Genomic DNA, 17,189 nt, shown 5'->3' with positions numbered 1-17,189 from the left:
ACAGGTGGGGTAATTAGTGTCTCAGCAGAGCTGATTAAGTCCCTCTGTGGATTTCCCAAAACCGTGCACTGTTGGTGGGCCTTGAGGACAGGGTTGGGGAACACTGTTTCTAGAGCATGCAGTGTTTGCTGGTGTAGGTAGAGTAGGGACCAGTCCTAAGGATGGACCCATAAAAGGTGAACTGGCCTAGTACAAAATATACTGCAGGGTTTGTTAGAAACTAAGATCTTTCATTTTGACAACGCAGATGCTTTTCTTGCAGTCAATGGTCATGCGTGTATGCATCTTAAAGGATATTTAACCACTTGAGGACCCACCCTTTACCCCCCCTTAAGGACCAGCGCTGTTGTAGCTGATCTGTGCTGGGTGGGCTCTGCAGCCCCCAGCACAGATCAGCGTGCAGGCAGAGCGACCAGATCGCCCCCCCCCCTTTTTTCCCCACTAGGGGGATGATGTGCTGGGGGGGTCTGATTGCTCCTGCCTGCCGGGTGTTGCGGGGGGGGGGCACCTCAAAGCCCCCCTCCGCGGCGAAATCCTCCCCCTCCCTCTCCTACCTGGCCCCCCCTTGGAGATCCGGGCTGCACATGACGCTATCCGTCCTGTGCAGCCAGTGACGGGACGTCCCCTGTCACATGGCGGCGATCCCTGGCCGCTGATTGGCCGGGGATCGCCGATCTGCCTTACGGCGCTGCTGCGCAGCAGCGCCGTACAAATGTAAACAAAGCGGATTATTTCCGCTTGTGTTTACATTTAGCCTGCGAGCCGCCATCGGCGGCCCGCAGGCTATTCACGGAGCCCCCCGCCGTGAATTGACAGGAAGCAGCCGCTCGCACGAGCGGCTGCTTCCTGATTAATCAGCCTGCAGCTGGCGACGCAATACTGCGTCGCTGGTCCTGCAGCTGCCACTTTGCCGACGCGCGGTATGAGTGCGCGGTCAGCAAGTGGTTAAATAATACTAGTTGCCTGACAGTCTTTCTGATCCTGTGTCTCTAATTCTTTTAGCCATAGACCCTTAACAGGCATGCAACAGATCAGGGACTCTGACTCAGGTTTTATTGAATTAGCCATATGCTTGTTCCAGGGTTTTAAGACACTACTTATTCCAGAAACTGACCACATCACTTAGCACTTGTTTTTCCTAGTGAAGTCCCAGCAGGATGAACATAGCTACTCTTATTTATGGCCCTGAAGACGCAGTGTAATTCCTTCCAGTGACAGGATGTCATTAGTTCTGCCTACAGAAGCATGTAAATCAGTCCAAACAGACACTCTGATATTGATCAGTCCAGGTCTTGAAAACAGGCCCCTCTGTGTGAAGCTATTAACTCCTGCAGCAAGATCGTCGGTCTCTAAGCTGTCTGTACTCTACATAGCTGGCAGATCCACTATTGGCTTATGCTCTGTGGTTCTCATTAATACACTCCTGTTCGTCACATATACCAACACCTTTTTTCAGTGCTGATAAACAGGACACTCTCTGGCCCTTCCCACTAGTACTAGCAGAACACTTCCATAATTATACCATTTCATCTGTTGTAAAGTTTATCGGTTCTGCATTATATAGGGTCTCCCCTTTTCCCTAATCTGGAGTGAAAAGATGAGAATGGGCATAATAGTTGCTGTTGGTTTTAGTTTAAAAATGTGTTATTAGTTACCAAAAGGAATTTTGCAACCATCTAGCCCCAGGAAACGCATTATAAAGTCCTGATGTATAGTGATTTACTCTACTCTTATGGCATGACCAGGCTGGGGATATAAAGCAGGCAGGGCCCGGATTTACCATAAGGCAAAGTAGGCACGTGCCTACAGGCACTTGATGATGGAAAGGCAGCTCAATCCCCTCCCCTAGTGCCTCCCTCCTTCCTTATGCAGAGTCTCGAGTTGATCGTAAATGAGGTTACTCACTCTGCTCCCGGCATTTCACGGATGAGATCTCCCTTCAATAGGGGGCACCTCTAGCTGAGGGTACCTAATGCTAAGGGACACCTGTATCTACCTATGAATGATGGGTAAGGGAAGCAAGATAGAAGTGGCATCTGGACCAGCCAGCACACTTGTGGTGAGCTTCAGTGGGGGAATTGTAGGTCCATGGAGGGCGACGCCTAGAGGCCACTTTTACAAATTGCAGTACTCTTTCCCATCGCATTGGCCATTAAAGTATGTGAACCATGACACATTGCCTGCTGTGCAACGCGGCAGAAATGCGTTGGGCACCACAGAAGTAACGCCGAACCTGTAATGCATTACCCTGCAACTACCAGGAGTGCACCGAAAGTAGTTATTTTTTTTTTTCTTTTGTTGATTACAGGCGGTGTGACTTTTCAGCTACGGTGCGATTCTTCTGAATCACACCACTACTGCAGCACATAAGTATAAGGGCCCATTCACACTAGGGTGAATAGCGGGCGATTCCCACTTATCGCCAAAGCGCTACCGATTTTTAAAAGCGCTAGTGCTATTCTACCCTATGGCAGTGTTCTCACTGCAGTGATTGGCGCCGATCGCAGGCGTTTTGCGATTAGCGCCAATCGCAAACGCGTTACCTGCAGCATTTCTGGAGCGATCGCGGTACAGTGCTCATAAAGTGCTGACCTGGATCTCTGAAGTGTCCAGTGATTTTTACAATGCTAATCGCGGTAAAATCACTGGAGAAAAACGCTTGCGCTAAGCTAGCGATTTCTAGTGTGAATGGGCCCTAAAAGGACCCAGTCAGATTGCTGAAAACCACTCAGAAATGGAAAAATCAGTTGGCTCAGAGCTGGTCATGAGTGCAGGTGATCTGTGACATTGCTTTCATTAATTTACCTTTCAAAAGTATACTTGTATTAAAAAAAACACCAAATACAGCGAGAGTATCCCACAATGCAACTCTGCTCCAAATGTTTATCTGTTGCAGTACATTCTCAGATGTTTGCATTGTAGATTAGGACAGGTATTACTGAGACAGTGTTGGAGCAGTACTTTGACTTTCAATGTTTACATGTGTGACTAATATGTCGGTTTTGTTTTTTTTATTAAATTTTAGAAATGTTCACATTTTGCAGGCTGGATTTCTGAGATGGTGAATTTTTTAAAACCTCCTTTCCTCACAGTTATGTGGGCCAATTTCCTTCTGACCAAAAAAAAAGGAAGAGCCAGAAAACCTAGAATTAATTTGCTGCAGTTTTCCACATGTGCCTGATGGTTAACAGCGTGTGAAGAAGAGAACACCAAGAGCCCAATATAGTGTAGTATGTACTGGTAATGTAAGATTTACAGAGTAATTCAAAATGTAATACTCACAAACCAGGGTTACCATTAAGCAACCACTGTCAAGGCAGGTGGGGAGATTGTCCTGACCCCACTCAGGATTAAGAAGTCGCTCTCTGTAGTAGAAGAAGGAAGTGGGTACAACCCTCCACCAAGGGTGAACTCAATGTAGCAATAAGATAACAGGCGCCAAAAGGATAAGAGGGACTAAATGAGCTTAAAAACAGTTTGGTAATAGAGGCGGCAGTGGTGGGACTTACCACCTCCAAGCAGACCACACGACTGTAGATTTTCAGTCAAAAAACGTTTATTGGGTACTCCAAAATAAAGTGCAACACGTTTCTCAGGTTAAACCTGCTTCCTCAGGCAATACAGATAGGAGTAAAAAAAAGCATCTGCTACTAACATCAAAGCTGAGCGTCTCTGTCAAAGACCAGTCCACCACTGCCTCCTCTATTACCAAATTGTTTTTTAGGCTCATTTAGTCCTTTTTATCCTTTTGGCGTCTCTGGTTAACAGAGTGTATTTACATGACCAATTTCCAATTAGACCAAGCAGTAGTAATTAACTAGTCAAAGTTCCCCCCACCTTTTTTTATTTGCTTAATGTGGGCCTGAACTCTGGCACAGGACAGAAGGAAAACAGAGACATACACCCTGTATTTAGAGAGTATACATTTGTATTTAGAGAGTTTAGCCTGTCTCATCCCCCTCATTTATATCTAAATCACAAATTGTAATTTGATATCTCCAGTGTCACATGACTGCCATGGCAGATAAGCTCATTTGAAAGCATAGGAGGTAAAAAATGTGTCTGCTTCCATGAATCAGGAAGTAGAAACTGCAGATTCATTTTAGGATTTGTATCCGCTGTAACAAAGAAATGTTTTTCGTTAAAGGTTATTACTTTTTAGAGCAGAGAGGATGTTCTGAGTTCAGGTCCGCTTTAATGGCTTTCTGTTTAGATATTCCTACGGCAATTCCAATGAACATCAATTAAAGGGACTCCGAGCAGTGCAGAAACTATGGAAAGATGCACATCATTTTAAAGCTCTCTTTCTCCTCTTTCCAATGATATATAAACCACCACCCTACGTCTTTTAGTTTTCGCTATTTTCGCGATTGAAATTGCCGCGGCCGCGATTTCGATCACAAAAATAGAGAAAACTAAAAGGCGTAGGGCAACGATTTAGGTGTCGTCAGAAAGAGGAGAAAGAGCTTTAAAATGATATCCATCAAGCCATAGTTATATTGTATTACACAGGACGACACTTTCCAGAGTGTCAGCAGCTCCATTCTGCTGAATGCAGCTGCTGACTTTGACAAAAAGTCGCCGTGTGTAATACAATATAACTATGGCTTGATGGATATCATTTTAAAGCTCTCTTTCTCCTCTTTCTGACGACACCTAAATCGCTGCCCTACGCCTTTTAGTTCTCTCTATTTTCGCGATCGAAATCGCGGCTGCGGCAATTTCAATCGCGAAAATAGCGAAAACTAAAAGGCGTAGGGTGGCGGTTTATATATCATTGGAAAGAGGAGAAAGAGAGCTTTAAAATGATGTGCATCTTTCCATAGTTTCTGCACTGCTCGGAGTCCCTTTAAATAGAATGATCAATATTGTAAACTCAACTTCTATAGCATGCCATACATCACCCCAATATTTCTAATACAATTGTTGGAATTTATGAAAGGTGATGAAATGATGATTTCATCAGTAGTTCATTTACAAAACCAATACTCCTCAAACAACTAAAAACTGATTTTAAGGAGCAAAATACTTTAGCTATGTGAAACAGTCAGCGATGTAAAACCTGTGTGTATAAAAGGGGTACCAAAAAAAAAAAAAGTAAAATATAAAAAAAAATGTAATCGCTAACATTAACCTTGCATCTTTCAGCGCCTATGCTGGTCATACACGGCACAATTTTGCCGCTCGATTCTCCCGCTCAATCGATTCCCAGCTCAATTCCGCAGTCGATTCTCTTATCTTACGCTCGTTTTTCTTATCTTTTTGCATTGTCTTCAAAGAGAAACCGAGTGGCAAAAAGATCGAGCAGGAAATCGGACATGTCAGAAATGATCTATCGAGACATCTAAATGGCTCAGAATCGAGCCGTGTATTCCCAGCATTACAGACTATGAGGTTGATTCATTACGCTGTGCTGCTGAGCAGCACGAGTTGTGCACCCGGTAGTGCAACGTAGCGTGCGCTGGTAATTTACGCACACTCCATTCACACAACGGCCACTACACTCATCCCGCCCTTAGCCCCTGCGGGTCCAGTGGCTTCACAGGATGTGATCGCCACACTTTGATTGGCCAAATAGGCTGCCTGTCACTTGAAAGGCAACCTACAGTTGTGTTCAAAATTATTCAACCCCCACTGAAATTGAGTGTTTTGGCCAGATATTGATTTTGATCATTTCAGTCATCTTGTTTACAATTAAATCAAAGAGGAACTTGTAAGTCAGACAAATATAACATAACATGTATAATGAAATAACCACAAATGTCTTTTCTGTGCTCACATCATTATCAGTTTTATTCAACCCCCAAGTGACATTCATTCTTAGTACAACATCCTTTTCCAGTTATAACAGCTTTTAAACGTGAAGCATAGCTTGACACAAGTGTCTTGCAGCGATCTATGGGTATCTTAGACCATTCTTCATGGGCAAAAGCCTCCAGTTCAGTCACATTCTTAGGCTTGCGTGCTGCAACTGCTTTCTTTAAAGGATACCCCAACTGAAATGTGACATAATGAGATAGACATGGGTATGTACAGTGCCTAGCACACAGATAACTAAGCTGTGTTCCTTTTTTTCTTTCTCTGCCTGAAAGAGTTAAATATCAGGTATGTAAGTGGCTGACTCAGTCCTAACTCAGACAGGAAGTGACTACAGTGTGACCCTCACTGATAAGAAATTCCCCTTTTTTACCTCCTTTCTTGCTCTCAGAAGCCATTTTCTGCTAGGAAAGTGTTTTATAGTTGGAATTTCTTATCAGTGAGGGTCACACTGTAGTCACTTCCTGTCTGAGTCAGGACTGAGTCAGCCACTTACATACCTGATATTTAACTCTTTCAGGCAGAGAAAGAAAAAAAGGAACACAGCATAGTTATCTGTGTGCTAGGCACTGTACATACACATGTCTATCTCATTATGTCACATTTCAGTTGTGGTATCCTTTAAGCCCCACCAGAGGTTCTCAATCGGATTAAAGTCTGGTGACTGCGATCGCCACTCCAAAATGTTCCAGCCTTTAATCTGTAACCATGCTCTAGTCTAGTGGACTTGGAGGTATGCTTGGGATTATTGTCCTGTTGAAAGGTCCAACGTCTCCCAAGGCTCAGGTTTGTGACGGACTGCATCACATTTTCTGCTGCTCTGCTCTTTGTTGATTCATATGAATCATATCTCGCCGCTCTCCTCAGAGCTGTTCTGCGCTTCTGAGCCTTTGCAAGCAGGCAGAGCAACGGTGATTGGATGGATGGGGAGAGCAGCTCCAGCGTGATTGGGCAGTGCAAAGCGGTGCTGCTGAGAGCTGCCTCCCTGGTTGGCTGGCATGTACAGAGTGCAGCACAACTTTACATCGGGTTATAGCAGTTGAGGCCAAGTTAAAAAAAGATAAAATAAGGACTATACCATTTGTCATTTATAGCTTGCCAAGGGTTCCCCTATGATGGGATTTCAGTTACAGAAGTCTATCAGCGCTAGTGCAGGGACATGTAGATAATTAAAGGGCCGTATTAGATATTGAAATAAATGTCACAGTGAATCTTCTGTATGGTTGGTGTAACTACTGTGGGGGTGCTAAAAATTGAAATCTTTTGCGGTAGTGGTCCTTTAAAGGTAGCCATACACTGGTCGATTTGCCATTAGATCGACCAACTGACAGATCCCTATCTGATCGAATCTGATCAGAGAGGGATCGTATGGCTGCCTTTACTGCAAACAGATTGTGAATCGGTTTCAGGCTGAAACCGATCACAATCTGTTGAGCTGCGCCTGCCGCCTGTCCCCCCTCCCCCCCCGTATACATTACCTAAAGCTGGTTCCAGGTCCTCTTCTCCGCGCTGCACGCATCCCGCACCGCATCCCAGCGTACACTGTGTCACTCCGTGACCAGGAAGTTCATACAGAGCGCCCTCTATATGAACTTCCTGGTCACTGGAGTGACACAGGAAGTTGATGTACGCTGGGATGGAAGCAGGAACAGAGTGGTGCAGCGCGGAGAAGATGCCCGGGAGCCAGCGTCAGGTAATGTATACTTGATCGGATCGGCCGCCGCTAACGACGCGTTCCCTACCCGCGGGCGATCGATGGTAATTTCCCGCACGGCGCGATCGACGGACCGATCCGATTTGGGGAGGAAATCGGATCGGCGGGTGCTTTTAGCGCGAACGATTGGCAGCAGATTCGATCCCAGTGATCAAATCTACTGTCGAAACGGGCGCAAATCGGGCCAGTGTATGGCCAGCTTAAGAGTGGTAGTCTTTAAGAGGTTGAATAATTTTGTCAATGAAGAAATCACAAAATAAACATTTAATACTGTATTACAAAAACAATTGATGTCATTTTAGTTACATTTGGTTTTTTAAAAAGTCCTTGTAAGATTTAATTCTGAACACAGAATACACGTTGTGGTGCGCTAGGAGCGCAGACGTTGGCAGCCAACTAATCAGGAGAATGTGTGCGTTGTGAGATTAGATGTTCCCAGAAGCGTTACATCGTATTACATTGTAACGCATGGGAACACACACCTGTAATGTGAATGGTAACATGAAAGTCTATGGACTTTCATGTTGTCATGTAGATTGCACACTATGTGCGTTGTGTCAAAACTGACAGCGCAGTACATAGTGTGAATGAGCCCTAAATAACGTCCTCTTATAATGATAAGAATGCATTTACATTTCTAAGGGAAAGTTATTTATAGTGGTGTCATGTTTAGTTTAGTAAATTCTCCATTTGTTTTGCTTTAGGCATGGCAATCCATTACTATGGTCTGTTATTGTTAGAAGATAGACAGTGCTTATTTACTTTTTGCACACAAAATTTCCTTGTTGCAAGTTTTAAAATTCCCTGCAATTTAGGCATTTTTTTTTTATTTTATTGTCTTTGTATTTCTAAATTCATAGAAATATCCAAACCAGCGATGGTTTTAGTGTGGCGGGTGCATTGCAGCATAACTGAGTAGCTTCATATGGCACTGCATGCAGGGTGTTACTACAAAACACGGTTTAACAGTGAAGCATACTTTCCATTGACGGTAGGCTTCACTGTATGTGCCGGTAAGTAAAGATAATATGCACTGCTGCTTTCCTGTTGCACTCCTGCTGTTACAGGAAAACCACCCACCCTAGCCTTACCATTTGTCTTCATTATAATTTATATACACCATGGATACATATTTGGAGTGTATGGTTGTGGAACATTTTCTTAACCAGTAGATCATAAAATTTCTTGATTTTAAAATATTGATCTAATAAATTAAAAAGAATTAATCTGTTGTCAGTAAACAATTAGCAAGAGCATTCTTACAAGATTCTGTTCAGCTATAGATCTTAAAATTAACAACCGGTGGGCACTCGTAAGGGCTGCCCCGGCACAGAGCTCCTGCTTTCACCCCTGTTTTTCCCTGTTTTTGTGTTTTTAATTTTATTTTTTTATTTTTTTTTGCGTTTAGGTTAGTCAGCATTAGGGCAGTATAGTAGTAGTAGTAGTAGTAGAGTAGTAGCTAGTTGTAGTAGCTCCCCCCGCACCCCGCTCAGCCGTCACTGCGCACAGCCTGTCCCACGTGGGGACCACGAGGAGAGCGAGCTCAAGAACTGATCCGGGCTTCCTGCGACCCTAGCTGCCACACCGCATCTTCTGCCGCCACCTCTCAGGGCTACCCCGATCTGCAGGCTCAACCGCGGTTGAATCGGCGACGGATGACCACGGCGAACTGACTCACGGTTCCCGCAGCCTCTGATTCAGCTGACGAGCCGCGCGGGAGCCGGCTCAAGAGCTCAGAAGCCTCGGAGAGCCAGCCTGCAGCTCTCTGGCTCACCAGAGGAGCCGACTCATAAGCGCAGAGAGCCAGTCGCAGACCGGAGGGCCGTGATCCGGAGGAGCCAGCTCAGAAGGAGCCGCAGAGCCAGCCACAGACCCGGTCCTGGGAGCCGCAGTGAGCCAGCCACAGACCCGATCCTGGAGAGCCAGAGAGAGCCAGCCACAGACCTGATCCTGATGCCCGTCGATCCCCCATGGAGGATGCCTGCCTGACGACCCGAATGCCTGCCTGAAACTGCCTGCCGAGCGACCACTGCAAGGTCCCCACCACCGAGGAGAAGGGCTTTGCCCAGCTGCAGAGAGCCTACCTCCCACAGCTGACCATCAGGGGTAAGGCCTCGCTCCACACACTGCCTGTCTGCTGTCCCACCGCAGGCCTGTCCCTCTATAGATCCCTCTGGGCCTAGTCTGCCGAACTTGTTTGGGTCCCTCCTTAGATTCCTCTGGGCCTAGCTTGCTGAACTGCTACATAACCAGCCTGCATGCATCCCTGCTGAACTTTGATGCATTCCCTGCTGTCTTTTGCTGTGCAGTACTGACTGTGGCAGACTCATGCTTGCCTTGTGCTGATCCCTGCTGTACCATGTGCACCACAAAGCTGCCACACCGCTGCTGTTGCACTCTGGCTACTTTTCTTTTCTTATAAGCTTTGCTAACTACTAGTGAACTATTAGCCCCTATGAGACAGTGTCTGCAGCATACTACATCCATCTGCCAACACATTGTTTTTGTTTTTATATGTATGCGAGCTACTAGCCCCTATGCCACCGGTCTGTTTATACGGTACCGGCGGAAGAACTGCTGTACTCTGCTTTGCTGTATGATGCTACTGTATGATACCTGCACTGTATGATACTACTAATTACTGTATGCCTGAAATATTGCTCTGCTGTTATGATACTACCACTTACTGTATGCTTGATATATTGCTTTGCTGTTATAACTTGTACCCACTGACACAGGTCAACTACCACTCTGCTGCACCCCCCCACCGGCAGGCCCCTCACGATGCAGGCCCAACCCCCCCCCCCCCCCCTACAACCCACCGCACAATCTTCAGTAGAGCCGAACTCTTACACTGGGAGCATGAATCGAACAATGCACTCCCCGAGGCTACCAACCTAAAGGAGGCGATCTGGGAGCATGTAGACCTCCTAATGAGAAAGTACGAGCTAGGACACAGAAGAAAATGCCACAGAGGGAAGCGTGCAGGAGCACTGGTGAAACTGAAAAAGAAAGGGCTGCGGTCACCCATTCCATCCATTCTCCTGGCCAACGTCCGCTCCCTTCCCAATAAGCTAGATGAAATTCAGTTACTGAGCCACAAGCCCTCAATCGAAAAGAGCACCCCCGTTCTGTGCTTTACAGAGACATGGCTCAACGACAGTATCCCAGATGATTCCCTGCAACTGCCAGGCTTCAACCTCCTTCGCGCGGACAGAGACTCCACCTCATCTGGTGAAAAGAGGGGTGGAGGGGTATGCTTCTACATCAGCTCCAAGTGGTGTCGCAACTTGACCATCCTGACCAAAAACTGCTCTCAAGACCTCGAAGTCCTCCTAATCAACTGCAGACCATACTACTCACCAAGAGAATTCACCTCCTTTGTACTCGCTGGGGTCTACATCCCCCCCGACGCAGACGCCAAGTGTGCCACACGTACCCTAAGCGACATCATTGCGAAATGGGAGACGGCCCTGCCAGACTCCCTCTTCATCATCATGGGGGATTTTAACCAAGCCAACCTCCACTCAGAGATGCCACGCTACGTACAGCACATCACATGCCCAACCAGGAACCAGAACACTCTGGATCACTGCTACACCATTCTCAAGGGCGCTTACAAGGCTGCCACTCGAGCAGCCCTCGGCAACTCAGACCATTGCCTCATCCAACTGATACCTACCTACAGAAGGTGACTTGAGAACTCCAAACCAGCCCTTAAGACAACCAAGAAATGGACGACGGAAGCAAAGCTAAAACTACAGGCCTGCTTTGACTGCACCGACTGGTCAACCCTTGCCCCACCGAACGGCGACCTAGATGAATGGGCAGATAGAGTCACATCCTACATCAATTTCTGCGAGGACACGTGCATCCCGTCAAAGTCCTATAAAGTGTACCCCAATAATAAACCCTGGTTCAACAACAAGCTACGCCTGCTACGTAAAACCAAGGAGGAAGCCCACAAGAGCAGCAATCGGGAGGAGTTCAGAAAGGCTAAAAACACCCTCAACAAAGAACTGAGAGCGGAAAAAAGAAGGTTCTCTGAAAAACTGCGGCTGAGCCTTTGCTCAAATAACTCGCGCGAAGTCTGGAAAGGTCTCAAGGTGGCCACAAACTTTAAAACTCCCCCTCATCACACGACTCCCAGTGCTAAGCTAGCGGAAGATCTAAACAGGTTCTACTGCAGGTTTTGAAGACGACCAAGTAGAGGATGTACCTTATGACCAGGTGCCACCGGTCGCGACCTCTCAGGCTCATACTAGCCCAGGCCCCCCAGCCGCACTGATGGTCTCAGAGGCCGAGGTTCTTAGACACCTTAAGCTACTCAATCCCCGGAAAGCCTCGGGCCCAGATGGTGTGTCAAACCTCTGCCTTAAAACCTGTGCAGAACAACTGGCCCCAGTCCTCACTTCCCTGTTCTCACAATCCCTAAAGGAACACAGGGTTCCCTCTTGCCTAAAAAATCCTCCACAATCATCCCCATCCCAAAGAAAACCAGGTGCCACTGACCTAAACAACTTCAGACCTGTCGCACTGACATCAAACATCATGAAGGTCTTCGAGAGGCTCGTCCTCTCTCACCTGAAACACACCACCAAGAATTTGATGGATCCTTACCAGTTTGCCTACAGGGCCAATAGGTCTGTGGAGGATGCCATCAATATCAGCCTTGAGCACGTTCTGAGCCACCTGGACAGACCAAACACCTATGCCAGGATCCTCCTCTTGGACTTCAGCTCCGCCTTCAATACCATCAGCCCCGACATTCTCTTCGACAGGCTAGTTCTCCTCAATGTGCATCCCAGCCTCTGTAGCTGGCTGAAGGACTTTCTCACAAACAGGACTCAGACAGTCAAGCTGGGCACCTTCTCCTCGCAGATGCGAGTCACCAACACGGGTGCCCTCCAGGGCTGTGTCCTGTCCCCAATGCTGTTCTCGCTGTACACAAACTTCTGCAGCTCAACAAGCAACTCGGTCCAGGTCATCAAGTTTGCAGCTGACACCACCATCCTTGGTCTTATAGAAGGGAGCGATGAACGAGCCTATCGCCAACAGATTGCGGATATCTGCAACTGGTGCAAGGCTAACAAGCTTGTACTGAACACAGCTAAAACCGCAACTGATCATTGATTTCAGAAAAGGCCATCCTGAACTCCCCCCGGTCCACATCGAAGGCACTGAGGTTGCCAGGGTCCCGCATGCGCGTTTACTAGGCACCACCATATCCAGCAACCTAAGGTGGGAGGAAAACACCACAATGACCCAGAAGAAAGCGCAACAACGCCTGTTTTTTCTACGACAGCTGAAAAAGTTTGGAATGTCACTAGACATTATGACCTGCTTCTACTCTGCTGCCATTGAGTCAATACTTGGCTCTTCCATCATCGTGTGGTATGCAGGGGCCTCTGCGAGAGATAAGTATAAACTACAAAGTCATAAAGTCTGCAGAAAGGATCATCGGTACTCCCCTCCCACCACTCAACCTTCTCTACTCGTCCAGACTGCGCTCAAGGGCCGCTAGGATAGCAGGAGACCCCACCCACCCTGGCAATGGCTTTTTCAGTCTTCTCCCCTTAGGCCGCCGCTACAGGTCCCTTCCCACCAGGACCACTAGACACAGAAACACCTTCTTTCCCCAAGCCATTGATCTCCTCAACGCACCCTCCCAGTCGCACTCCCTTGCCCCAGCGCTTATATCCGGGTAGTAGCCCACCCATGTTACACTACCCCAACTAGTCTAGAGCTACTTAATTACTCTACTGCCCTCCTGTACTACTTATTGTATACCTGCTTGTCCACGATACTGTATATCCGTATAATTTGTCTTGTGTCTACGATACTGTATATCTGTATAATTTGTCTTGTGTACTACTCGAGCCTGTCTGTGCCAAAAATAATTCCAGGTACAAACCCCTGTACTTGGCGATTAAACCTGATTCTGATAGAAGGACCAGATGGTTCTGACTAAAAAAGTGCGTATACACATCCAATTTTGATTGGCCAGTCACTGGTCAACTGTACCACCTCCATGTAGTATGAGGGCCAAGAGCCTTTGAATACTATGAACATATTGTGGCGCAGAGTGACAGGAGAGTACTGGGAGGGGTGATGCCAGCAGAGCCTGGCATGCTGCAGCAAGCATTGGGTATGCAGTTGGAAACCTGCTGGCTCCCACGGTGGACGGTAAGTGCGCACACATCTCCAGAGGCAGCAGTGATGTGGTGCTGAAGGCCACTCCATGGCACAAATGCCTCATTCCACATCGCTCAACCGGATAGCTAGTATTCGCCTAAGTCATGCTCTTTACATTCCATTATCTCTCAGGTGAATCTGGCAATTGGTTTTACGCATATAAAATGGACATTTGTCTCAAGATAAAAACACTTAACCACCTTGGCGGTATGATTCTTAGGTTTAAAAAAGCAGTACAATCTTTTTTGCATGCTTTTAGACCCTAAAACTAGGAAATAAAGAAGGGGGGGGGGGGGGGAAATGCTGCTATGGTGATCTGCAGCAGCCCAGCACATAATCAACTTCTCTCGGATCCAGCACTGCAATTTTCCCTCCATCCTCCTGGTGGCACTGTAACCCTGTAGTAAAATCGCTGTCAAGACTGCAATCTCACCAGGGGGATGCAAAGCCCCCGTGGAGAGAAAGAGGAATAGCAGCCGACATCGGGATCCTCCAGGTGAGTGAAAAAGCCCACTGTGCTCATTGCTCTGCATATACCTCCGGCAGCAACCACAAGTCACACTCGAGGTTACTACTCCTGGCTTTTTTTTTTTTTTCCACCCAGAGAGATTTCCGCTAAGGAGATAAATATCTCAAATTTTCTATGCAGCTATCACTTACAGTCAGTTTTATTAAAGAGGACCTTCAGCCTAAACAAACATAATGTCTTTAAGTTACATTTGTTATGTTAATTAAAAATATATAGGCAATACATCTTACCCACCCCATTTTAAAAGAACAGGCAAATGAGGGCAGCCATCTTTTTGGTTGAAAGGAGGCGACGGAGCATGAGACAGTTCCAACTGTCCTGATCACCCCTCCCAGTTGCTAGGCAATGAGAACAGACATCTCATCATGCTTTGCTCAGCATCAGGGGGAAAATGCCTGGGCAGTTTTCTTTGATGGGGCAGAGCTTAGCTTCTGTGCAGCTAAAAAATGAGGCTTGGATAAGAAAAACAAAGTTCTGAGGCTGTGAAACTGTTAAAGAAACACCAAGCTTTTTCAGTGCTGCTGCGTAGCTTTTTAGTCTGGAGGTTCACTTTAAAATCGGACGGTGGTGAATTTCTTACCGACAGGTTTAGGACTCCTCCAGCTCCTCATGGGAGATCAAGGTTTCCTTCATTTGTTAAAACATATTCAGTCACAAGGGACCATACACAGATGGCAGCCGGACTCGCCTTTTCGCTCTCATTGGTTTCACACAGTTAAGATGGACACTTGTCTCAGGCTCGGTTCACAGAAGGACATTGTGTTGTAAAGTTGCAATGCAACAAAATAGTGGTAAAGCACATTAATGCCGCATTACCATTGCATAAAGTAGGTACAGTAACGTATACAGGCAATAAAAAGTGTGCTTACCTGGTAATGTGTGCGTTTACAGGCTGCACCGTTACCATAACACTACATATACCAATGCAACACTAACATCCCACTATGAACGTCACAAACTTTTCATTGCAGTGCGGTTAGCTGCGTTATAAGACTTTATAATGCAGCGTCCTACTGTGAACCTAGCCTCAAGGTAAAAAAGCACTTAACCGCCTTAGCAGTAATCCCAAGTTAGGCTTGGGACGGAAAGCTGTAGAACAGGGTGGTGATCCCGGTGCCTGAGTGAGTTTCATGCAGGAGCTGCTGCAGCCCTCTGTAGTAGGTTTTTCTTCTTGTTAGTCTAAAAGCTTGTGAGGAAAGGTTATGGCTCTTAGACCTTAAAAAGAAATGGTCAGGCAAAAAATAGATAGGAGTTTCACTTACTTGGGGCTTCTACCAGCCCCATGCAGCCATCCTGTGCCCTTGTAGTCACTCACTGCTGCTCCAGGTCCCTGCCGCCAGCTAGTTTTGTTTTTTGCCAACATCAGGGTCAGCAAGCCACCATTTTTACACATTCCCGCAGGAACATTAACACATGCATTTTTTATGCGTTACTGGTTCAACGCGTAAAAAAAAAAAAAAATGTACGCGTTGAACCAGTAACGCATAAAACATGTGTTAATGCGTTAAACTAGCTGGCGGCGGGGGACTGGAGCAACAGTAAGTGACTACAAGGGCACAGGATGGCTGTATGGGACTGGTAGAAGCCCCAGGTAAGTGAAACTTTTTTTTTGCCTGACAATTCCTTTAATTAATAATCATAATGCCAGGAAGGTTAAAAACTAAAATTTCCCATTTAGCTTTCACTTAGTCAGTATTATTAAAGGGACACTGAAAAAAAAAAAAAAATATATGATATGATTTGTATGTGTAGTACAGCTAAGAAATAAACCATTAGGAGCAGAGAAATAAGGAATATTGTTTCCAGTACAAGAAGAGTTAAAGAGACTCTGAAGTTTCATAAAATGCCACTTTTTATGTAACAGTTACCTTCAGCAGTATAAACAACATCAATAATATTTATATAGCGCTTTTCTCCCTGGGGACTCAAAGCGCTGTGTCACCCTAACTAAAATGCTGCATCCCCGTGGCAGATCCCTGGTTTTAAACCCCCGTGGGAAAATGCAGGGAGCGCTTTGTCAGAGGCAGGCAGGCTTTGGGCTGTAGCTCTGCCCCCATGCGTAGCAATGCCCGCTGATTGCCACTTCTCCCCATCCCTCTTACTCTTCTTTCACTGGGAGAGGCAGAGATCCGCAAGGGATTGACATGAATCGAGGCAGAGCTGCAGCTCCAAGCTCTGCCTTCCCCAACAGCAAAGTCCATGACTTAAGTTGTGGATTTTTGCCCCGGTATTTGGGGTTTTTAAAACCAGCGATTTGCCACAGGGATGCAGCGTTTTTTTGTTAGGGCGTTACTGCTGAAGGTAACTTACATATAAAAAAAAAAAAAAAGTGGCATTTTATGAGACTTCAGAGTCCATTTAAGAAACTCCAGTTATCTGTGCAAAATTAAAAAAATTAACTCCATGACTTTCAAAGTCGCAGAGAGCGCTGTCTTCTGAAGCTTGTTATTTCAACTGTCAGTCATTGTATCTTTTTCTCTCCAGAGGACAGGTCAATAGTTCACAAGACTGCTCTGTAAAATCATTTAGAATGCCGAGTAGAGGGTAAACTGCAAATATAAGAGAATGATGCAATGTAAAAAAAAAAAAAAAAAAAAAAAAAAGAATTAACTGAAAATATTTTCTTTGCTACTAATCGTCTAGTAATTATCCGTACTACACAACCAATTCATGATATAATTTTATTTCGCTTCAGTGTCTCTTTAAATCAGACGGCATTGAACTTACTGAGCCATCAGGTAGGAAAAAAAAAATAAAAACCCACACACTTCCAGTGACAGCTGCATAGAAAGTTATGCAGAGTACATGTTGCATTGTATGCTAGTGCATTCATATCCTAAAATTACAAACTTTTGCAAATGCATAACAAAACAATGTTTATTACAAAAACAAACAAACTATAAATTACAAAACACCATATTTCCCAAAGATTGA

The 17,189-nt window shown here is 45.9% G+C and overlaps 1 protein-coding gene across 1 annotated transcript in view; it reads left to right on the top strand.

Moving 5' to 3' along the window:
* LOC137527348 (zinc finger protein 541-like) overlaps nucleotides 1–3,221 on the top strand; it is a 110,382-nt gene extending 107,161 nt beyond the window's left edge. The window contains exon 16 of the mRNA XM_068247858.1: nucleotides 3,045–3,221. Within this exon, the coding sequence (XP_068103959.1) occupies nucleotides 3,045–3,181 (137 nt within the window). The 3' untranslated portion in view covers nucleotides 3,182–3,221. The remainder of the gene's footprint in view (nucleotides 1–3,044) is intronic.
* The last annotated feature ends 13,968 nt before the right edge of the window (nucleotides 3,222–17,189 follow it).

Source organism: Hyperolius riggenbachi, chromosome 8, assembly GCF_040937935.1.
Source record: "Hyperolius riggenbachi isolate aHypRig1 chromosome 8, aHypRig1.pri, whole genome shotgun sequence".
Lineage (NCBI taxonomy): Eukaryota > Metazoa > Chordata > Amphibia > Anura > Hyperoliidae > Hyperolius > Hyperolius riggenbachi.
Note: the sequence above shows the minus strand (reverse complement) of the source record. Positions and strands in the feature narration are given on the sequence as shown.